Source organism: Telopea speciosissima, chromosome 2, assembly GCF_018873765.1.
Source record: "Telopea speciosissima isolate NSW1024214 ecotype Mountain lineage chromosome 2, Tspe_v1, whole genome shotgun sequence".
Taxonomy (NCBI): Eukaryota; Viridiplantae; Streptophyta; class Magnoliopsida; order Proteales; family Proteaceae; genus Telopea; species Telopea speciosissima.
This window is the reverse complement of record NC_057917.1, coordinates 9,636,428-9,661,540: the sequence shown is the minus strand read 5'-3', so window position 1 is coordinate 9,661,540 and position 25,113 is coordinate 9,636,428. Positions and strand designations below refer to the sequence as shown.

Sequence of the window (25,113 nt, the reverse complement as noted above, 5' to 3'; positions counted from 1 at the left end):
ACATTTTTCAACAATAATGTTTTCTGCCCAATCAAAACAATAACACATCCACGTTTTTTTCCATGCCTCTTCACGTTTACTTTGGCATCTACTGTGCAGTCTCATGTAGACCTAGATTTTTCTAAACTTGTATGTGATACCCTAGAAAATCCTGGTTGGCCAGAAACTTTACATGTGAATCTCTCTTGAGGTCTACATGCCCACAAATTTTAAACCTCACTTGAACTTGGAAGGTTCCTTTTCTGATAGGCTAGCATGGTCGTTGTTTTGTTCTAATAAAGTTGGGTTAGTGAACTGTCGACTATTGTTGGGATAAGTCTGATAGGCTAGCATGGTCCTGGTCCCTATCTTCACTTTATATATTGTTGCATTGGCCCATTAAATACATGTCGAAGAAATCCTAGATTTTAGAAAGAACCTAAAAAAAATAATAATAAAAATGGATAGACAAAACCAATAGCCATGATAGACAGAAGAGCATTCGTACAACAGTCTTCTCCTACTATGAATTCAAGTATGTCTGAAACACTCTTTTGTATATCGTTTTACATGTTCATATGATTTCCATGTTATTATTTGAATGCTTAAAATCTATCAAAGCTGTCATGTGACAGATATTTATATGTAACTTGGAGATTCTTTTCCAAGTGGGCCACTTAGAGAACCCTCTCCTCCTTTATTGATTTTACCTATGTTCATGGGTGAGAGATGTTTGTTACAATAATCATGGTTTAGATGTGTCAACAGACTCAATAGTAAAACATTTTAATGTATGAAAGTAATGTTAAACTATATTTAAGTAATGACAAAATGAGACACTTTTAAATCTAATAACTATCATTTGTACACAAAAGGGTGAAAGTTGTTATCCAAAATGGTTCACATTAACTTATCTTAACATGTCATGTATATATTAGAATATATTTAAAAAGGAAATTAAAAAAAACAAAAAACTTATACTCCTATAGACTTATGCACTGATAACATAGTCAAGGACTATCTGAACTTTTTTGTTTTCTTTGTTTTTAAGGAGTAGAGTACTTGTCATAAATTAGGAAGGATTTTAGTCATTTCAAATTTGATGTGTGATCTCATCAAGGTCTTGATATGTCAAGCTCAAACGTACATATAAATATGGGAAGCAATTTTTTGTACGAGAGTGTGGCCTACACCAGCACACCCATGTGTCTATCTCTCTCCTCCTTAAAACAAGGGGACAAAGGTGTCTTTTCAAATGGGGAGGAGAGAGATAGACTCATGGGAGTGCTGGCATAGGCCACACTCCCGGACAAAGATCTTTTTCCCTATAAAATATATATATATATATATTCATGTTCTCTTTGCTGCAGTGCACACTGCGTCCAGACACATGGGCCTGCCACTCAGGGGGGCAAAGTGGTCATTGCACCCACCTCCATGTGTCTGGGCACAACCTGTGCCCTTGGCACAGAGAACATTCTCCCATAGATATAGATTAAAGGAAAAGATATCTACTTGATAGTGTTTCTTACGCTCTCCAATGAGTGAGCACATCTGGGTATCTACCCAGAGGGCAGAAGCGTCATCTCATGGTGCCTTGTGAGAGGGCGTAGGAAACAACACCAAGTAGAGATCTCTTACCTTTATTTTAATTACAATAATCATAATGTGTTTTGCTACTCTTTACAAATGATCATAAATACCCATGTCCTAGTAAAGGTTAAATGAAAATCTAACCACACATTGGGACTGAAAGTATTGTTCATTCTAGATTGCTAATTCAGTCTTCAAGTACTGCACAAGAGAGTTGGATCTGAATGTACATTAAAATTTACATCTTCTTTTAACCGTCTCTTATCATATTCTCAAAAGGTTTTAAAGTTAAGGGTATAAAAAGGTTTACAAAAATAAATAGGAAAATTATGTGTTCATCCCCTACACTTTACTTAAAGTAATAATAAATCCGAAGTTTTAAAAAGCGTACTAGTATATCTTCTCTATTTTTTTTTAAATACAAAATTAACAGTCCGTTAGCAAGTAAAGGTTAAGTGATGACGTGAGCTTTAAATTGGACATGAAATCCTCTTTTACCCTTCTTCCTTTCCTTCTCCCCTGGTATTTTAAAAACCCTACATTGCCCATGTGTAACCAAAAAACACACATGTCAAACGAACTTGCACACTGGTATCTTCTCTTCCAAGAAGCTTGACCAGAGTTCCCAATCTGGGTGACATGAGATGAGAAGCAGAGAGCTTGTTTGGGCCGAGTATCCGTCCTGGCCACCAAGACCCATTCCTCCAGCGAACCCAAACAATACTTCCAACGCTGTAATCAATCCCTTCTGATCCCTCCAAACCGTTTGAAATCCCCATCTCTCTCTCTCTCTCTACATCACGCACAGAAGATGCCACTCTCTACCTATCTTCGCCCAACCCCAAAAAAAATGGAAAAATAATAGAAAATTTCTGAGAAAAAAAAATAGAACCCTTCAATGGAAACGAAGGAGATGATGATGGAGACAACTTAGAGGCTCTAATCACAGACTTGCCCAACCTCCAACAAAGGAGAGAGCGAAATCGCGATGTTGGCAGGGAATTGGAGAATCATCATTTCTCGTAAATCCACTTGTGTTTGGGAAGGTTAGGATTTCCATTAAAATAAGGGTTAAATACACATGCGCTTCCTAAATCGTCCCAATATTCCTCATGCTTCCTAAGATTTTGACCACACGCAGCCCTTGAAAATTCGACGATAATTAATTCCAATTAAGTCCACACCGTAAATATTAGGAATTAAATGCTAATGGATCTGAAATTGAAGAAAGTAATGTACAATTATACCATTGCTAGGACATAATTATCAAAATGCCCTCATCTTCCCCAAATCGTTTCCCCAAAATCATCTTCCATTTCTGAAACATCGACCCAATACTCAATAGAGACTCACCGGCGGCCGCAGCAATCGATTAAGAACGGAGAAGAAGAAGAGGGCAGGGAGTCATAGAGCATCCTCGTCCGCCGAACCAAATCCCGAAAGTACCTGGCATCCTCAACCCCAAGAGTAGTAACCCTAATCATCCCCCCGACCAATGCTTCTTGTACTTTACGACAACCATAGAGACGCTGGTTTGCTCCGGCTGAGGGACAATCGCAAGTGAATTCGGATCCACAACCATCAAATCGGAGTACTGTTGCAGTTTCTTGGCGAAAGCAGACTCAAAAAGCTGGGAAATCCTGTAGTATTCCGAATAGACATCATTCCCCTCGGCGGTAATTTCTGAAATCGGAGAGATTTCTTGGATAGCATCAGAACCAGACTTAAGGTATACCCCAGTCCATTTCTTCGATTCCCACCCATCCCTCAACATCAACCAGAAACCCAGAACCCCCTTCTGTTACACCACCGCTTCCTTTTCTTTTTCTCCCCACAACTCAAATTGATTGTTCTGCCAGCAACCAAAAAAGATAAAGAAGCGAAGAAGAACAGAGAGATCGAGAGACAGAGAAACAGAAACCAAAAGGAAGAAAGAAGAGAGACAGTGAATATCGAGGTAAAAAGAAGAAGAACACTTACCTGGTCTGAAGTCGGTCTCCTGGATTATGTCCACAGTGCCTCTACCGTGAGTAGCGCCCAAATTGCAGCTTGGTTTGAAGTCCACACTCCTAATCGAAGTCGAAGTCTTCGTTGGCCCTCTGTTTCGACGACAAAGTTGACTTTCAGCCATCGTCTTCATCTTCTTCCCCCAAATTTTTTCACGCTTTTCCTCTGTTCCAGAAACGGTAACACCCCTCCTTCCCTTCTTCTGTTATAACCAGGGTCAGGGTTAGAGTCAGAACTGGACCTATCGTTCTGTGTAAATTGCTCCTCTGTGGGTTCAGTTGAATTTACACCAAATCAATTTACACAGAGATTCCTATGTGAGATTGAATTGCCCCTGCGGCCTGCCCTCTTCTTCTTCTCCGTTCGTAATCGATTGCAGCGGCCACCGGTAAGTCTCTATCTAAGGGTATTTATGGTTCTTCAAATCATATTAGTTTGGGTATTTTCAACCAATTTGAATGAAACTACAGAAAGCAAGCACGATTGTGGCAATCTGGTCCCCATTAGCAAATTCTTAAGACACCCTGTTCCATTGTAACTCTTTCTTTCTCCATCTTTTCACCCGATTTGGGAGACTTGCACAGAGTAGTCTCCAATAACCCTTTCTTTCTCAAAGCCCTACGGCAGAGGGTATCCTGTGAGAGATGAGTTGCAGGTTTTGGGAAGTTAAGGGATCGCACGGGGAAGAAGATGGTGTGAGATGGGGCTGCACGACCGTGATGGTGTTAATGGTGGGTTGTGGTGGTGGTATTAGGTATCTACATTTGTAAAAGAAGAACATGATTTGGGGAAGATGAGGGCTGGGCAAAAAAGTCTTTTCAAATTACAAGGGTGGTAGAAGAAAGGGTATGTAGTTTGACCAATATTTTGTTTTTTAACATCTAACGCCTGATATTAATGACATGGACTTAAATGAAATTAATTTAAAAAATAAGGGGTGCAAGTGGAATTTTCAAAGGTTGCATGTAAAATTATTAAAATCTTAGGAAAGCATGCAAAATATTGGGACAATTTTAGGGAGGAATGTGTATTTAACCCTTAAAATAAAAACCCAAGAGAATCATATGGTTAGGGTTTTGCATGTATCCCATTTACGGCCCTTCTCTGCTCTATTCCGATTTGCCGACATATAGATCAAAAGAAGACTTTTTCGCTCTCATCTCACTTTGATTTGAACGGTTGAATGGGGTAGGCTTTGCTCTACTCCGATTTGCACGCTCTTATTTTTCGCAATTGATTTTCCTAGAGAGCGGTGGAGTGGAACCTGGTTTTGGTTTTTGAGAAAGTGGTGTTCTTCAGTGGTTGTCCCCATCTTTGGGCAAAAAAATTTCCCCAATTTCTCCGTATTACCGGAAGTACGAGTAGGGAGGCATGGTGGAGAGGTTCTTGCGGGAGTGGGTATGAGAAAGCGGAGACTTGCGAGAGGGTGGGTTTTGTGTGGTGCAGGTCGCAGGGAGGATGTTGCAGAGGTGGGTTTTGGGGTACTGATCGTTGCGGAAGAGGGTGGGTTGCAGAAGAGGGTGAGGCGGTGGACTGTTGAGAGTGGAATACGGTAGAAGAGGGGCGGCTACTAGGGGGCAATGTAGGGTTTCTAAAATACCAGGGGAGAAGGAGGAAATGTAAAACAATCATGTCATGTCCAATTTAAAGTCCACGTAATCACTTAATGGTTACTTACTAACGGATTGTTAATTTTGTATTTTTTGAAAAATAAAGCGGATGTACAAATACGTTTTTTGAAACTTTGGATTTATTAATACTTTAGGTAACGTTTCCAAAATAAATTGTATCTTTGCCTCTTCTTAGTTCATGAGCAACCATTTTTATTTATTTATGTTTTTGATAGAGATCTATTCATTCATGCGTATCCAATGCCAAACAAAGAAAAACGAAATACATAACAGAGATAGAGGACTTAATAAACACAAGGAATGGATACATAGTATCTAAAATCAAGGAGTGGAAATTGATCCGATCTCACATGCCATTGACTGGGTCATCCAAGCTAGGGATTGTTTCACAAACACTTTCCTAGAGAACAAACTGTAAACACAGCTAAGATTAGACGCATACACTAACGTGCCAAGAAAAGGGTCTTCATACGTGTCAAGAAGAACAAATCCACACTGCCCATGCATGCACTGATATACTGCCATAGCCTACTTTCAAACAGACATGTTGGATAAGCAAAGGTTTAATGGATCGGCGAGTGGAACTTCGATTGATGGCAAAAAGACCACCAAAGTTGCTTCCACAACCTACTTTCGAATAGATTTGCAAGGACCTGCTGGATCGGTGAGTGGAGCAACGTCTGACGACAGAAGGTGGTTGGTGAAGATTAAACGGTCGTTGAATCATTTGAGCCGATGGAAACCACAATGCCATTAGCACCAGAATCGGCCACACCTGCAAACACACACAAAAACAAAACAGAAAAACCCTCTGGTAACCCCTCGTTGTTGTCAAAATAAAAACCAAAGATCAAAACCTGTATTTAGAATACACCAAAAGAGGTTGATTGCCGATAATGGCAACCATATTTATTACATGTATCATGTATCGAAATAGACTCATACACCAAGTGATTCTTGCAGCAGGAGGGATGTGTCTCTCGTTGTGAAGTCAAATATTAAATTCCCTCCCGCTGCATATAACGCAACATAACTCCGCTCACCAAGTTCCATGCCACGTTAATATTAGATCCACTGTCCAACAATAAAGACGATGAGAACCGTTGATTTAGTTGACCACATACATCGAAGATGCTGGAGCCGAACTCACGGTCACGGACAGAGAGAGTGTCGTTGTTAGTTTTTGTTATTGCGCGAGTGAGGCTGTGCGGAAGAAGAGGAAGAAATCAGTAATCGATCAGAAAATCACGAAGCAAGCAGCAGATTGTAACAACGCTGAACTGGAATTCCAAATCATTATCCGAGTGGCCCACCTACCGCTTTTTTCGATGAATCACACATTACAGAATCAGAGCCCTTGATTTGGTACCTGCAAATGCCGTTTGATTCCAATTCACAAGAACGATAGAGAGGAAGAACACCAAAACATAGACAACGACGGAGAAGAAGAGAGAACCAGCAATTTCTAGCGAGAGAGCAAGCGAGCGAGCGAGAGAGAGAAAGGGAGAGGATTCCATTTGTCATGATCTCATGTACAGGGACCTATCGTCGCCGGTATGATCCACAACAGCAGCAGCACCAACAGCAACGGGATGATGTCTTCATCATCGGCGAACGCGCAATCTCCAGGTCTTAAGACCTATTTCAAGACTCCTGAAGGTCGTCACAAGCTCCAATACGAGAAGACTCACCCTCCCGGTCTACTTCACTACGCCCATGGAAAATCCGCTACTCAGGTCTCTCTCTTTTTCTCTCACTCTATTAATAAGTAATTACAAGGGTTTTATGCTTTTCTCTTTGTCTCTTCTCTTTCCTTTCTCAATTTGAATTAGGGAATCTACATAGATGTCGCTTCTAGAACTTGTATTGTTTGATTGATTATCCAGGCAACAGTTGCTCATCTAAAGGACAAACCCTCACAAGTATCACCTTCCCCAACTTCGAGCTTCAGCGCCGGCAGCGGAGTCAGATCAGCGGCTGCAAGGTTATTGGGTAGTGGGAACGGCAGCCGTGCACTTAGCTTTGTAGGAGGGAATGGTTCGAGTAAATCCCTCTCAGGGGCTGGTAGGAATGGTTCATTGGGGACTTCCAGTTCGAGTTATAGCACTCCAGCTACTTCGAATTATGATGGCAAAGGGACTTACTTGATATTCAATGTGGGCGATACCCTTTTTATTAGCGACTTCAATTCTCAAGATAAGGTAATTTCTTTGGCTCTTCCACTTGATTTAACACTTTCGTTCTACTTCCTTCTGCCGAAACCAGTTTTAAAAACTAAGCATTTGGAGTGTAGGATCCTATTAAATCTATCCATTTCAGCAATTCAAATCCGGTGTGCCACGCATTTGATCCCGAAGCTAAGGATGGGCATGACTTGCTTATTGGATTGAATTCTGGAGATGGTAAATAGTTTCTACCCTATTCACCCAAAGAAGAAAAATGGGAGATAAATGAAAAGAAAATTTTAAGAGGAAAAAAATTGAAAATTATTTATTTTATGCTTGAAAAAGCCTTTGGCAATCAGAATTTGTTGTGGCACTTTTTAACTTTATGATCCCCTCTTTTTTATTGTGTGTTCTGTAGTCTATTCGGTGTCACTGAGGCAACAATTGCAAGATGTTGGAAAGAAGGTTGTTGGGCCTCAACATTACAACAAAGACGGTTCCATTAATAGCAGGCAAGACTTTAACTTGTTATCCTCTTTTACTTTCCACCTCCCCCTTTTGTTTCTATTGTCCCTTCTATGATATAGGTAGTGCCAAATTTTGTAAATTAACTGGTGTTGTCTCCCAATTATGCTTGTCAATGGTGATCCCTATCTGGGGGTTTTCTCCATTCAACTCTTTTTAAGATCATACTTGTTGTGAACCCAAAACCATTCATATCTTTTCTCAATAACTCTTTCCAAATCATTTACTTTCTTGATGCTCGGACGAATAAATTTTTAATCTATGCTTCATGACAAGTTACTATTGTGGTTATGTCTGCTGAAAAATTGGGCCAGCATATCAACAAAGTAGGCTATTGATGTACTAGTGGAATATCTGTATGTTTTAACAATTGGAAGAGTTCTCAGCTATAGGGTTGCCATGTTATGTGGAAAAGTATTATTGTTTTTGGAAGAATATTTTGTTTGAAGAAGTAAAACAAAACAAAGACAAATCTCCAAGGGAGCTAAAAGGCCAAAACCAAAAGAAACACATGTCAATGGAAGATAGTTCCTCACTGTATACATGGTCTCACCACCACTTGCTCAGTAAGCTTGTCACCAGGAATTAACAAACAGCAACTTGAGAGTTGAGACTTCCAATGGAAAGATACATTTACAATAGGGACAAAGGTTTGTCAGCGAGGTAATATTAGTAGTTCAGATTTCAAAAAGTGTACAAGAGACATCATATATCTATACGAAAAAAAGTTTAATCAGCTTGGCTGTTTATCTGCTGCTGTCCAAGACTCAACACTCATTACTGTAAGAAGTCCAGAATTTCACTAATTACTTTGCCTTAGTTCCAGCTCTATGTGCTGGAAGTATGCAGTTCTAAAAGGCCCTGTAATTTTGAGCTAACAAGTAATCCATAGAGTGGCCGGCAGTATTGAACACCATAACTTTCTACTCCTTTGGTGAATGCCAATGACACAAAATTGATACTTAAGGAATCAGGTTGAAGGGATAAAGTTATGGGAGGTTCAGTGATGAGGGTACCATTCTAATAAAGAAGGAAAGTTACCTAGTGACCATGGCAGTAATTGAGATAAAAGATGAAGATCTCTTTGGTTGTACAAGGTCAGCGTGGCTGTGGCTATAACTAAGATGACAGATTGATTTCTTTGGTTGTACAAGGCCAGTAAAGTGAAGGCTTATTAAGGCTTTCCTAGGCTGAGATTTTATGTTAGAGAAGATTAGTTTGGAAACTCTGATTTGATTTTTATAGATGATGCGATCCCAGGGTTCAAAAACCCAAAATTTGGGTCATTGTATGCCCACCCAAGTGTACACTAACAAAAGTTTGAAGGATAATGGCAAAACTGTAAATAAATTGAAGTTGCGAAGGGGGAGTGGCAATCTTGTCAATAACCAGAAGCTTTGAGGTGCTACTTGGTAGGCATTAGACAAGGATATAAAGGGGATTAGTATTTATTTATTGAGGGTACACTTGGAATAAACCAAAATAAAAGGATAAAGAAGAATAACCAAAGAAAGGAGGGGTAATAAAGGAAATCAGGGAAATATTCACAAAGGGAGGTAATGTCCAGGGTAAGAGGGGTTGTTTTCAACCCCCCGACTTGTGCTAGCGGTGGAAACACAGCCAAGATTTGAAGGGAAGAACTCCTTCATTAGGCAGCCATTGGACCTGAGATTACAGGGCAAGATCCTTACTACGTGTCCTCCCAAAAAAGACCAATATCAAGTTGCAAGAAGAAGCAAACAGGGCAATTTGACAGGTCTGAAACCATACCTGGCGGTAAGGAGGGGAGCCATGCTTGAGCCCTGGTTGTGTCTCATGACAGGGAGCTGTTTTGTGTCTCACGCTTGAGCCCTGGTTGTGTCACCCTAGGAGGGAGATCTATCCCCTAGAATTTAGGGTCGATCCGAGTTATGAAAGAAGAGTTCCAGTGAACTCTTCTCAGACAAGTAGTGTCATTACAGATGAGAGAAACAGTGGCTGGGTGTAGAAGGGACAGGGAGCAGGGAAAAGGAAAAGTAAGAAAACCAAGGAAGAGAAGAGGAATAACAATGGAAGGAAACTAAGGAAGACGTACCTGATTTGGAAGGAGAAAGAGGAAACAGAGAAAGGGAACACAATCACACCACACAGGTAAGGAAATCCAACTGTTTCTTCATTCAATTCCTTCCATTGTTGGATTACATGGTATATATAAAAAAGAAAGTAACTTGGTAAAGAAATCTACTCAACTAAGAAGTTAAAACAAAATAGAAGGACAAGCTCAAGTACCACCCTCCCCATGACTGACCCCCCATTTCTGACTACCCTCCGGTGGCCCCTGCTGCTGGCTCCTCCCGCTCCTTCCCTCTCTCATCTCCTCCCAGCCCCTCCAACACCCCCTGCTTTCTCCCTTCCCCACCCCCTTCCCTTGGCACCAAAACCTGGAACTCCCTATTCAGCCCTGCTCCTTTTCCTTCTAGAGATGGTTACTGCCTCCATTTCATCTCTCCCTCCACCGTTGGAGACAAGAAGGTCGGCCTCTGCCCTACTGGTCTTCTGAACACTGAAATTTCCAAATGGAAGAATTGCTTGGTACTTTGGTAGGTCACATCATTGGGAGTTGACCTCCTTTCAACATAGTCAAACTATCCCTAAGCAAACAATGGAGACCTCAGGGTTCGTTCGATGCTTGCCTTTTGGACAATGGAATTTTTATCTTCAGATTTTCTGATGATGAGGACAAAACGAGAACTTGTGGGAGGCCCCTGGCAAGTAGGGAAAAAGCCAATCTTCCTCCGTCAGTGGGATCAATACTTGCAACTGAGCAAGGTAGACCTGCACTCTCTCTACTCTGATGAAAGAAACAAAAGGATGGACCACTTTTGCCTTCAGAAGGATTTGCGTCAAGGTTTCTGCCAATGCCCCTGTTCCATCCGTAGTCACGGTTGTGGATGACGAAGGATTCACCTTCCACCAAAAGGTCCATTGCGAGTGGCTTGAACTCAATTTGTAAGACATCCATTCTAGTGAAGTCAGCAGGTTCGGAGTGGGCCAGGTGTACCAATTACCAATTCTTAAGTTCCGGTCCAGGTTGGAAGTGGGCCAGGTACAACCAAACTGATAAACTACAGAACGTTTTGGTTGGGGGGGGTGTCATATCCAAATGTCCAATATTTATGCAAGAAATCAATACTTTATCCATGTCATTAGTGTCTTTTGCCATGACTAATTTTTGGTGTATGCTTTTGCGTGGTAATCTCTGTAAGGGTGCAAAACCTGAGACAGTATCATAGAATTTTGATTCTAATATCACTTTGCTGATCATTGATGACTTGAGCCCTTATAGAGGAAATATTTTGGAATGGATATTAGGATGTAATGTTGGATAACATGGGGAAGTGCAATATTTACTGCAAATTTATCCAGTACTTCCTCGCTAAGAGTGTTAGAGGATTGAGAATATTGAGAAAATTTCTGTTTGGTCCTTCATACCTACAAGCCCAGTACTAGGTGAAACAGTATGGCAATGACAACAATGAAAAAAACTAGGCTGAAGATTCCGGAAGAACCTCAAATTCTCAGTGAAGGGTCCAATTTGTTCTGCTGTAAACTCGATGTGAATGAGTGAAAACAATAAGGAAGATGTTAATGGGCTCAAACAACTTAAAATAGAAAAAGAACTTTAGTATGCTAATATTCTCTAACTAGAACACAATAACTGATAATCTATCTGGTTTTGTGCAGTCGGGGGAATCCATAAACTAACATATTTAAAAAGTTATATTGACCATGATAACTAACCAGAAACTGTTTCTGGTTGAAAGAATTGAATGCTTGGATAGGATAGAAATAAAGCGTATAATTTGAATCTGTGAACTGTGATTGAACTCCAAACATAGGGAGCAATATTGCAGCAGTAATAGCAGAGCAGCATAATACTAATGTAATGTGGTCTCTTGGACCTACCCTATGTTAAATGGGTTCATGTTGGAGGCCAAGGGACGCACCAGTAAGGAGGAGTGATATGATCATGATTGAAGGAGCTAAAAGAGGTAGGGGCAGGCGTAAAATGACCATAGTAGAAGTTGTGAGGAAGGACATGCATAGTCTAGGTCTTGTGCCAAATATGACTTTGGATAGAGCCTATTGGAGGGCAAGAATCCATGTAGCAGATGCCATTTAGCTAAGATTCTCCTTACTTATTGGGCTGTGCATAGTTCCTCTTACTTCTATCTTTCTTTTTCTTTGCATTTGCCACCTTTCATTTGTTAGTGTCCTCTTTTTTTTGGGGGGTGGGGGGGGGGGGCAGGATCCATGTAGCCGACCCTATTAAGTTGGGATAAGGCTGAGTTTGTTGTTGTTGGTGCCATCTGATACCCAAAACCTAAGATATGGTTACAATTGCCTGCAAATGTAATGGAGACTGGTATTTGCCACCTTTCATTTGTCAGTGTCCTCTTTTTTTTGGAAGGGGGGGGGGATCCATGTAGCCGACCCCATTAAGTTGGGATAAGGCTGAGTTTGTTGTTGTTGTTGTTGCCATCTGATATCCAAAACCTAAGATATGGAAACAATTGCCTGCAAATGTAATGGAGATTGGTGTAACTGTAGGTCAAAAAACTCGCCGAAATTTCGTGAATTTCGACATGCCCGTAACGAAACAGGAGGCAAAACCCAGAACAACACTGTTTTGCCGAAATTTCGCTCATTTCAGTCACAAAAATGCACTGTTTCGTCGAAATTTTGGTCATTTTGGCCGTTCCCCCCCCCCTCCCTGAAATGGCCAAGTGAAACATAAAGAAAGAATACAGAATTTTGGCAAAATTTTGGTCTAACCGAAATGGGTTACCCAAAACTAGATTTTGAACTATGGGTCTAACCTTATAATAAGCTTCAGAACCAGTCCAAGATAACAGGATCTCAACACCCAAAAGTGATCAGATTTAAGAGAAACTTCAGATTTGGATTAGAAATGATGCACAATAGGGAATATCTTCAAGTAAACTTTAAATATATGGTAGAACAACTGAACAACTTCAAAACTTGATATTTGCATGGACATAATAGAGAAAATAAGATAGAAGAAGAAAGATATGACTTGAAGGGTCTCACCCCAAGCCTAGGCTAGTATCTCACCAGGAACAGGATCTCGCTGCAGCTCTGTTTCTCACAGAAGAATTGTACAAACTCAATTTCATTCAAATTCTGGTTTCAAATGCTTACAAACAGCTCCTTTTATAGAGGATTGGAGGGTTCTAGACCCTCATTGGTACTTCCTCCTAAGCTTGATGGCTTGTACATTTACTCTTTTCAAGATAGTAAATGAAACTTAAAATTTCAAAGTCTTTCACAACTAACAATGTAACTAACCTATTGATATCCATAAAACTTCACAACTTTGTATGAGCCACTTATCCTTCATATAGGGGCTTTCAAATAGGCCCATTACAATAGAAAACATAAAAATTCCCTGCCATTAGATTATTAGGCTACTTATTTAATCCATTAGACTTAGATTTTGGCTTGTTCTGACATGAATACTTGTACTGGAAATCTGGAACCTCTCTTGATCTACATCAAAATGGTTGTCAATACACACTAAATTGTGTCAGAGCAGGGGGAGTGAGGGGTTAATCTTTTTTCTTTTATTCCCCCCCTTCTTCAGAGCCATTTCTGTCATTGTGTCCAATTGCTGGCTGTGTGTCAGACACGTATCCAGTACCCATACCCATTCCATGTCATATTGTCTTGTGCCAGCATGGCTACTCTGCAAGTACATGCAGTGTCTTGCTAAATGTCGACCTACCAAAATTTGGTCTATTTGCAGTGAACCCATAAAAAATTGAAGTCCAACCTTAAACCAATTAAACTACTGACAAAGAGATTATTTTTGAAAGATAAAAGCTTCAGAGTATATTTTTCCCCCTACATCACAAAGAAACATAAAAAAATAGTTAATGCAGTGTACTGATGAGTTAAGTTAGTCGAAAGTTCATTGAAAGAAAGGTAATACTAGTGGGATGTGAAGAAGCATATGAGGAGTATTGCAATCAGTCCTCTTAGTTGAACCGTTGACTTATCATATGATTTTTCCTTTCCCTCACAAAGAAACAGTATAAAATATTATTTTAAGTTATCTTTCCAAATTTTATCTTTATTTAGGTCTCTATCCTACTTGACAAACACCTCCTAAATCTTATGCTCCAAGCATTACCTTACTGTAAAGGTAAGCTATGTTAGAAGCATCTATTATCACATTGTTGTTATTTAGTGTATGGAATTTTAATTTATCTTGATTTCATGTAGTTTTAGCTTGATTTTAGTTACTAGTCTGAATATGCAACCTGCCAGCTTTTTTCCAACAGTCGATGTACTAGTATTGCATGGGTACCCGAAGGTGATGGTGCTTTTGTTGTTGCTCATGCTGATGGAAACTTGTACGTTTATGAAAAGGTACTGCCTTATATTTCCTTGAATCAATCGTCCCTGTGTCTGCCTTCAGGCATTTTATGATGCTTCATGTACTGAACAAAGTGTACTTTAGGCCAATTGTAAAATGAATGTGACTTTTTAATTGTTTTAGAGCAAGGATGGTGCTGGAGATTCATCATTCCCTGTTATCAAGGATCAAACTCAATTTTCTGTTGCCCATGCGCGGTCCAGTAAGGTAATTTTTTCTTGAATGTCCTACTGCATTTAAAATATTTTGGTATGTTCTTGTTATATCGTAGGTTGCAGTATGGTGTTTGATATTTTCAGATAATAAATGTGCGTGATGGACTAGAAGTTTGGACATTGAACAAGGGTGGAGAAGCTGTTGATGATTTTAAATTGGAGAATGTGCGATATAACTTAGTTGTGTGTGTGGATTCTAGGTATTGACATTTTGTAGTTGTATATGGTGTGTAGGTTTAGTATTGATTGATCGTTTTCTGCAGCAACACCCAAATTACAACAATAGATGTCTTCAGGTCTAACTTTCAGGTCAACACAAGGCATGTAAGATTTGAAGAGATCTTGATACACTTCAATTCAACTCAACTAAGCCTTGTCCCAACTGAATGGGCTTGGCTATTAAGAAAAGATCTCAATAGAAGGGGAACCAATATATATATATATATATATGGCAAGAAATTCGCTGCCTGGTCACGTGCCCCTGCACCATTGCGGGGGCCAATGAGAGTGCGCAGGGGCATCAACATGGATGGGATGTTTGATTTCACCAGGGGCGGTAATTTTGTGCGTTCCTGTGTGTGGGCGCAGGGGCCACCCTACCAGCCAGCATTTTTTTTCCCTATAATATAATATAATGTAATGCAATATAGAAGAGTGTCCCAGTGTACGTGGCTCCCACTACTGCAGGGTCTGGGAGGGGCAAATGTAATGGATATAATATAATATGTATGTACACGGTTTTGCCTTTAACCATTGGATGGGGGTTGGGGGGGGGGGGGGCAGAAGTATAATAACACATCCTCATCTCCCTCCACCATCCAACGGTTGAATGCACAATCATGTATGTACAGGGCTGTGCATAAAACCTTTTGCCTAATATAATATACACATTTGTCTAGAATTAGTGAAAGAGGTTTCTCTGGAAAAGTAAACACTTTTGATGAATAAGTTTTTTGCTGTTGGCTCTGGTTTTGGTTTTTGATATCAATTCCTCAATTGTGTTGAAGGTGCTCTTGCTTTGCTCTTGCTTTGTTCTTGTTTATCTTGTTTTATTTGTATCAACATCCATCACCCGCCTCCATCAAGCCTCTAAACCACCTAAATGTTTCAATCTATACCCAATTATTCCTCTCTATCGACGCATATCAATTCCTTTGCAGCAATCTCTCTCCTCACTACTCATCATTGTTGACAGCCCTTGGTTGTTATGTGATTCCTTTTGACTAATAACTTCCCTTACTCTTCTAAGAGCCTGCTAATCTATTATGATATATAATATTTATTAATCCTATATCGAATGCCTTATCTATCACTGTCCTAACATCACATCTCTTTTGGTTCCAATTTTTTTCAACTTTGGTGAAAAGTTTGAATCAAATGAGTTGTAATTGATTCATTTCTTGGCTCTTCCACTGTTTATTGTTAATTTTTATAAAGTAATGGACTAGTTCCTTAGGTATCAAAGTTTGGGCACATGTGTTGTGGCCTTGATAGGATATTTAATTGGGAGCTTCTAAATATCTCCACTATGTCTAGTGATGGTCAGCACCTCTCAACCTGCCATGTGGTGGGACATAGGTAGGTCCATGTGAAAAAGAACACCTGATGCAGTACTGAAGACATACCAGCACAGGGGATCCAAGAAAGGTCAGGCTTAGTATGGTCCAGCCTATTTTAAGGCTTGAATCGACTTTGTTTTAAGTAGTTTTTGTGTCAGTCCCAGTTGAACCGGTGGTTTATTTTTCATTGTCTTTAAGTGTTTTAAGTTAGGTCCACCTCTTCTTAAAGGCCTTGAAGACTTTAAAAAGCTGTTGCTGCTGCCTCTTAGTCTTAGCGTGGAGTGCTTCTTCCTTGTGTGAATCCAGTCAACACCTTGCGGCGGGAAGCCCAGCTATCATATTTCTTATTATTATTTTCATTAAGGTATTGTTCTGTCCATATATTTCTGTGCTATTCTGTTCAGGTCTAGCTCTTGCGGTATCCAGTCCTATCCTCAGTTCCTCACTAGGACTGCTTATTTTGAAGGTGATTTACATCTCTGAATTAAATTCTGATTTCAGAAATCTCCAATCGATATTGCCCTCTTTCATAATCTGTTTTCAGACCCTGATTCTGTTGGCTATTTGTTATAGTCCTACTTCGAGTAGGATTGGGTTTTGTTGGTTGGATGCTGAAGTCGAAATCTATCATACACTGATCTGTTTCATCTGGTGTTAAAATCTTGCATAATGTTTTAACTAGGTTTTATAATTTTGTATTCTGATCATTAATCTGAGTTCTAGTTTGACAGATATCCCTTTCCTAGTGTCACTAGGAATCCTTCATATCTTCAGATCCAGCTATTGGATCATGCTGAAGTTTTCAGCAAAGGTTGTACTGTCTAAAAGGGGAACTCGACCAGGCTTTCAGCCTGATCTGACCTGCTGATTCTGTTATATATGTTTTCTCCCAATTCTGGTTATTTGTTTCTCTGTTTCTCTGTTTCAATTCTGTTTTTAGTACTGATTTAACCCTTAAAAAAATCTGAAAGTTCGCTGATCTTTTGTTCCTAACTAAATGGGGTTAGCTACAGGGATCCTGTTTTGCCATTCAATTCTGTTTAAAGCCTTATTAACAACCCTAAGGCAATCTTTCATTCAGTTCATTTTCAGCCCAAAATGAGCAAGGAAAGTGGTTCAACGTTTAGGGAAATAGTTCCTACATGCCCATGGGAGGAACCCATTCCATATGTCCAATATTCTTTTGCCACATGGATAGCTAATGTGGCTATTCCAACCATTGGATAGAGGTCATGATCTGGATTAGCCACATGTCAAATTTCAGAGCCTAGTCAATCAAATACTCTCCCGTTTACTGGCATGCATCCCCATGTATGTCCATGCATGCCTATGGTAATCCGACCACTACTGTGCACTCTCCCATAGCCCCAAATATTCAAATTTCCTGTTTTGCAATGTGGCAAACTCTGATAGGGCTGAAACTTGACATGTGAGTGGGCGACCTAAGGTTCGACCTATCCAGAAATTTTGGGCCCCATTTGATCTGCCATGTGGCATGTGTTGGAATTTAAAGTGGGCATGTGGGAAAGGTTCCTACCACAGGCATTTAGGAACCAGGGTTACCAAAGTTTTATAAAATTACAAATTGCCAAAAGTGTTAAATGAAGATATAAAAAGATAAATAGGAAATAGCATCATCATAATTTTTAGTTACTTCCTATGCTCGTTGTGGGATAAAATCTTACTAAGATCCAGGTTAGGGTCCTCTATCACATGGGCCCAGCCTTGTTCCACCATGTCCTACATTGCGAATCCCTAAAAGTCAATGGGCATAGTATTTTCTTAGTAACTCTGTTCTGTCCTATATAATGAGTCAATTAGTCTACTTACATATTTTTAGGATACCCTAAATGTTAACTATAAATATTTTTCTACTCTACTTTCTCCAATATGTTATATTTTACTTTCTTTCTTTTGGCCATGTCCTGAAAACTCTAATGTATGTCCTCATGCCTTCACTCATGAGAAGCCGTAGGGCTTCTGAAGTTTTGAAACTATTATGTAATTGTGCTCCTTGTTATGATGAATTATGTTGATGATTAGTACTTTTCAAATTGCATATTATGTAATTTGATGTTACATAATCAAGGATTAGAATGATGGAGCAAGGGAATGATGACTGTTGATTGTAAAATTTAAAGCAATGCCATATTAATTATGCTGTGCCTACAAAATTGTGCCAACTATCACGTTGATCTAATAAATTTTTTCTTTCTAAATTTATTTACAGAATATGTGATCTGTCAGAATATGTGTTCTGTGAGTTTGATATTTATTTTTACTGGTTGATCTGGAGAACAAACGTGTAACCATTGCTGCTACTTAGCATATAAGTGATCTTTTTCTTGGGGGAAAAAATCCAAGTAATAGGCTTGTGAATTCGATTCATGAGTCTTCAGTTTAAGTGATTAACCTTGTTTCTCCATCATGCTAGATGGTGCAAAGAAATGCTCCCAGCTTAGCATCAAGAATAATGTATTTATTTTTTCCCCTTTTTATGTTGGTTGCTGATTCTTGTATTTCACTGTGATCTGACTGTAACTTGTCTCACTAAATTTGACTGCCAATTCTAATGTTTTTGGCATGATAGTTGGACAAAGGATTTACTTCTCTTAAGAGGATACATGGTTCCTTTTTCTGCTGAGCTATGTACAAATTTTCAGCCACTCTATTCTTCTCTACCTTTTATCTTCCCTTCAATAAATAAGAAGACAGTTCCAAAAGCTACATATGGGCATAAGATCTATGGATATGCATTATGTACTATTATGGTACTATAAACAGCTGAAACATTGCAACTATTACTTGAATAACAATGTAGTTGGGGGATTAGACCCAAGCTGGTATTCATCAGGGGAAAAAAAAAAGAATCTAGCTCATTATGCTCCCTGGGGGTAGAGATGGCTAAAGATCCTAAGGAACAGATTCCACTTAGGCTAGTTTAGATAGCAAGAGTCCAAAAAACCAGGAACTGACCCGATTTATGTTAGATAATATGTTGCTTGGGAATCATGAGAATTGCATCCTCTATCGTTGTACTTCAAGAAGTATCGAGGTTTCCGCCTAATGGTTTGCAGGTTGATATCTATTCAGACGTGGGTATCAGTTGCCAGTTGGAGTACTTATAACTACCAATTCCAATGGAAAAACAGACCAATTCAAGGCAGTTTTGATTTTGATAAGTATTATCTTGAGGGATTTTTGTGGAATATTAGGCAAGGAATTTTTGTAGAAAACAGACCAATTCACATTTTGCTAAAAGCATCCTTCCTCTTTTGGTGATCCACGCCTTGAGTATGTCCATGGGCCCCCTGGTTTTACGTATTTGGGAAATGCATATTTATTTCAGAGAGCTTCCACTTACCTTACTGTAATGTTTGTCATTTCTATGATTTACTTGCAGAGCAACCCAGTGGCCAGATGGCATATTTACCAGGGTACAATCAATAGCATTGCTTTCTCGAGAGATGGAACATATTTGGCAACAGTTGGAAGGGATGGTTAGCAGATAAATCTGATTGATTTCCTGTTGTTTTACTGTGTGTTTAATTTAGATAAAGGTTTATTTTATAGCACGCTAAGATCAAGAGCCACATGCAGGTTACTTACGGGTATTTGACTATTCAAAAGAACAGCTAATATGTGGTGGGAAAAGCTACTACGGCTCTCTACTGTGCTGTGCTTGGAGGTTCTGAACTTACATTGTTTTCTGATGTCAGAGAGAGTTTTGTTTCCTGTTCAACATCTGCTGTTTCTAGTTAACACCCCCCCTCCCCAGTAATAGTTAAAATCCTTTCCTTCTTATTTCACGACCAAGAGAGCATTATAATTGATATTAACGCTGTTTCTCAGCATGGATGGAAAGTACATTCTGACTGGAGGTGAAGATGATCTAGTACAAGTTTGGAGCATGGAAGACCGGAAAGTCGTGGCATGGGGTGAGGGGCACAGCTCATGGGTAAGTTGCCAGTCTTGTACTTCTTGTTCTTTCATTTATGACCATCTCATTTTAGTCTTGATGTCCGGCAGGTTAGTGGAGTCGCTTTTGACTCATATTGGTCATCACCTACTTCAGATGGCACAGGGGAAAATGTCGTGTATCGTTTTGGTTCTGTTGGTCAGGTATGGCAATTTTCCTTTTGGCACTATCTGGTTGCAAGGGTAGGGAAGGGAAGTGAAGTCAGTTTTGAAAAGAAAAGGGTAAGTTTCGTAATCATGATTGTGTAACCTACCTAAAACTCTTACCATATTTGGTAATTATACTTTTTAGATGTAATCTTCATTTTACTTTCAAATCAAAGGGATTTGATCAAAATAAACTAAAACTTAATTACTAGATTTGAAATGTTAGTTACACAATCATTTGAGGTAATGATAACAAAAGTTTCCACTTTATTATTGACTTGATTTAACTTCCCTTACCTTCATTTCCCTTGCAACCAGACACAGCATTTGTGGAATATTGGTTTTTGTTTTCAAGTGCAAAGATTGTAAATTAATTGATCATTAAATCTATATATGCTATGACAGTGGTACTATTTTCTTCTGTATTTACTGCTGCATGAGTGATTGTATTTGCCTAGTTTCCAATTATCATGTCTCCCTTCTTAAATTCTGTATTGATGAGAAGGTGTTTATGTCACTTCATGCACAACCGAAAACTGAAACTCTTCATATCTAAGGTAAAACAATTGCCTTTCTTGTTCAAGACCCTGCACATCCGGCTGCATGCATGATGTGTTTGGTGGTGCATGGCCATGAGAGAAGGAATGACCCATGTACAGTGTGAAGCATGTTGAGGAAATGACTTGATGCATAGTGGAGCTGTTAAGAGAAATTGATTTGGAATGGCATCTATGCTACCAAAATTTATGCCCTGAGAAAAGTATAGAATGGTCCCAAAATTTAGGTTAAAAGTATTGGGTTTATATAGAGTACTTTCTTGGTGAAAATTAGTATTAGTTGGCTAAGCTTTTAGTTGAAAGTACATTGGTCTAGGATTAAAGGGAAAGATATGTGGTAGACCTTTGCAGGTCTACAGTTGAAATCAACAAAAACTAGGGCTTCTAGAGTATGGTAACTGTACTGGCTAAGCAATGAAGCACTCCTCACAATGACCTCAAAGGATAGAATGACATATGCCCATAAGAATTAACAGTGGGATGTCTGAAACATTCTCCGAGATTCACTTTAATAGAGAAGAGTTTACCTTGTTGCTGCCAAGAGCTGTATGCACAGGTCTCTCTTCCTCCTCTGAACTCATTTCTCATTTCAGGTACAGTCTCTCTCCTCTCTTTCCTATTTTATTCCTCCTTTTCTGTTGCTGCTTTCTACCAAACTACAAAGGAGTTACTTGATCTCCTCTGTTACAGATTGGTTTGGCCAGATATTCTGGGCACAGATTGCCCTTTCATATGTCACCCAAGCCCTAGATTCTCACTTCCCAAATCATCCTTTACTGATGGTATTAGTTCTGCATCTGGAGCTAGACATGTACCTACCGCCAGATTCAAATTAGAAAACCCCCTTTCTTTGAACTTTTCTTTTAAGTTATCCCCAGTCTGGGTCTTAATACCAGATTTGTCTTCTTCTTTAGAGTCTTAATTACTGTTATGTCCCTGAACCTGCTTACTTCATTCTTAAGTGTCCCAACCGTATAGAAAATTACAGCACTGCCCCTATATCTTGTATTTGGGTTTTCTAATTGATTGGATGGGCTCATACGCAATCTGAGTTGGGTTTTTGAACCCTGGATCCACCTCAGTTTGTTTCCCCAGGAAGTTGTTCTCTCTCCAAATGTTGAAGTTTTTGAATGAGTTGACCAATTACCAACCTTAACTCCAACTATCACCCCTCCTCCCCCCCACCCCCCCCCACAAAAAAAAAAAAAAAAAAAAAATCAACAACCATGGAAGAGTCTAAGCTTTCAACCATGTGAATCAGATAGAGAACCAGGCAATCATCTGTTTGTTGACTTCTGAGTTTTCAAATGTCTATCTGGAGCCAGTTTCTTGGAGGTGAGCCTCCAGAGTCTTAAAGGGTGCTTAGTAGAAGTTGAAAAGTGTTTAAAAAGTAGGAGGTTAATGGGGCCATTAAGAGCAATATCTGTTTTGAACAGCCTTGAATTTTGCTCTCAGGCTTTCAAGCACTGTTTTGCTGTATGGCCCGGGTTATTTTTGACATTAGCTCTGTCTTCTTCTTCTCTTTCTTTTGACAGCAGTATGTTTTCTGGTTCTGTTACTTTGCTTGTTACCATAGATTTCCAGTCTGAAGATTTCTGTTGGATTAGTTTATCTGAAATTGGGCGGGCTTCAGACACATTCTTTTTGTTTTCCTTCTTTTCTTGGTTTTATTGTTACTTTGCCTATGGTCGTAGATTTCTGATCCACAGATTGAACCTAAAAAGGCTTTAGACTCTTCTTTTTTCTTTTTTTTTTCTAGTTCATTATTTTCCTGCACTATGTGCTTTCGTTGCTTTTGTAGTTTTGTATATGGTCATGAATTTGTAGTCCAAATATAAATGATGGATTGTTTATTCGAGCCTGGATAGGCTTGATGGGGAGTTGGGTCAGTCTGTTAAAAAAAAGTTTATAGGAATATCGACGCTTTCTCAAACACTGTTTTCTGTATGACTAGGCCCATCTGTTCTCTTTTTCTCTCTCTCTCTCTCTCAGAGGTATGCGTTTCTGCTTGTTGTTGCATATGATTTGCAGTTGTGTTACTTCCCGTATTGGCATGTATTCCAAATTCAAGGTTGTTTTGAACTAGGTTATCCTGGTTATTGGCTGTTGTCCAATGGACTTTGCTCCAAATTAAAAGGCGAATAAGTGTTCGATTTTGATTACTGTGCTTTTTCTCATGTTATAATCCTACTATTGTATATTGAGGATCTCACACCTCTGGATCATGTCTAGCTGAAAGTTCATTTGGTGAAGCCTATAATTGTATGTCTTACTTGCCTTATTTTGTTTCTGATTGTTGGCATGGATTATGTTCGGTAATAGCATTATTCATCACTTTCTGCACATTTTTAAACAGGACACGCAATTGCTTTTGTGGGACCTTGCAATGGATGAGATTGTGGTGCCTTTGCGTCGAGTACCGCCTGGTGGTTCCCCCACATTTAGTACTGGAAGCCAGTCATCCCATTGGGACAGCATTTGCCCAGTGGGTACTCTCCAACCTGCTCCAAGCATCCGAAATGTGCCCAAGATCTCCCCTGTGGTGACTCATCGTGTGCATGTGGAACCCCTCTCTGGCTTGATATTTACCCAAGAGTCTGTTGTCACTGTCTGCCGGGAAGGAAATGTTAAAATCTGGATGAGACCTGGTTATGCTGAAAACCAATCAAGCAATTCAGAGAATTTGCCAACTTCCAGTTCAAAAGAGAAGTCACCATTGTCAGGCAAAGTTGTCAGTGCCAGTTACAAGTAATAACAAAGCAGTATACACCATTGTCATACTAAGTTGAGGGTTTTTTTGCAGGATTGCATCGCCATTTGCTAATATGACTATTTAGTGCATTTCCATCCAATGGGTGCTCTCAGATTGAGCACTTTGTAAACTTATAAGGTCATTGGGTCCATTACCCAATGCGCTTACAATGAGATTTAACAGCCGCGTTTCCATTGTATATTAGTAGGGATAGAATGCCAGTGATGGCTGAGAGAAAAAGAAAGGGTGGGGAGAGGGGTGTTGTAAGCAAAAGGGCACAAGTTATACAAAACAACCAACTATATATTGCTAACGACTGAAAGAAATAATGGATGTTCATCTTGTTCGATTTCTTCTGGCAAGATTTGTTGACTGCCTAAATGTTTTACCAATTATTATAGTGAATATTTAGAGGATTTGGGTTTGGGATTTTCTCTTTTTACAGAATGCAAAATAATCTTCTTAGAATGACCCACGTATTATAGAAAATGCGTGTCTGAATCAAAAGGATTGATGTGGGCTTGCCATCCGAATTGTTTTGTAAGGGTCATTGCATAACCTGTTTCAGAAGTACTAAAGTACCAATGAGATGTTTGTCTGTTCCTATATCTATCATATGATGGGAAAGAAAACTTGTTTCAGAAAAGGTTTATTTTGAGAATTTTATATACTTCCATACCAGTGAAAATGATAAATTTAACCGTATTCTTAGTGAGGAAATCCACAACTTAGACCGTCACACAAAGGTGAGGCACACGCAGATGGGAGCCACTGAAGGCGTCCATGGCATATGGAAGCTATTCAAGATGCTAGTCTGTTTGTACTTTATGGTGTCTGGAGAGCCAGACTGCTCCTTTGAATATCGTGAAAAATAGGTTTTAGCAGAAGATATGCAGAACTCAATCTGCTGATTCTGCTCATCACACCAGATGACCAGAAAGGAAGCCCTGCGGTAAGCATGGCAGTGGACTTGGATTCAGGTTGGGAAAGTGAAAGAAACTCTGCTTCTGAATGATTTTGATCAGAATGCATCATTCATAAATAAGATTGGACAGAATCTGAGAAAGATGTATGGGGTTCCAAGTGTTTGGATGAAGGTTAAAAGGAAATGAAACTGGTATAGGATATGCAAGTGTTAAGCACATGGGTATAAAGTTCTTGGAATTCCTGAAGCAGAGAACTCTTCTGTCTACTTCAAATGTCCAAACTGAAGTGAGACCATGCTCAGAGTGTGAGATGATGTAGACTCTTGCAGCTCTAGCTGAAGAAACAGAGATGATGTAGACTCTTGCAGATTGGAGCAATGGTGTGAATCTGGTAAAGGCAGTGATGATGCAGCAAATTTTTATCCACTCAAAAGAGAACTAATACTACTCTTGGTGGCACTGGAAACTAAATTTGGAAGTGTCTTCAAACAGATTCCATTTTTTCCCTCTATTAAACACATATACCTTGGTTCAAAGACTCAAGAGAGTTCATTCAAAGTTTGTAACTGATGTCCACTTCCAACACTTCACTCACTGGACATGTGTTTGGCTGAGGTGTTAGGCCATGTTTTTGGTACTC

At 39.5% G+C, this 25,113-nt stretch overlaps 1 protein-coding gene across 1 annotated transcript; it reads left to right on the top strand.

Moving 5' to 3' along the window:
- The first annotated feature begins 6,527 nt into the window (after positions 1-6,527).
- On the top strand, positions 6,528-23,905 carry LOC122652839 (WD repeat-containing protein 20 homolog). The gene is made up of 11 exons (XM_043846715.1): positions 6,528-6,946; positions 7,097-7,411; positions 7,504-7,612; positions 7,794-7,887; positions 14,245-14,332; positions 14,463-14,546; positions 19,517-19,613; positions 19,714-19,801; positions 19,966-20,071; positions 20,143-20,235; positions 23,152-23,905. Exons 1-11 carry the CDS (start codon positions 6,767-6,769, stop codon positions 23,545-23,547), a joined length of 1,650 nt encoding a protein of 549 aa, XP_043702650.1. The 5' UTR covers positions 6,528-6,766; the 3' UTR covers positions 23,548-23,905.
- Positions 23,906-25,113: the final 1,208 nt, after the last annotated feature.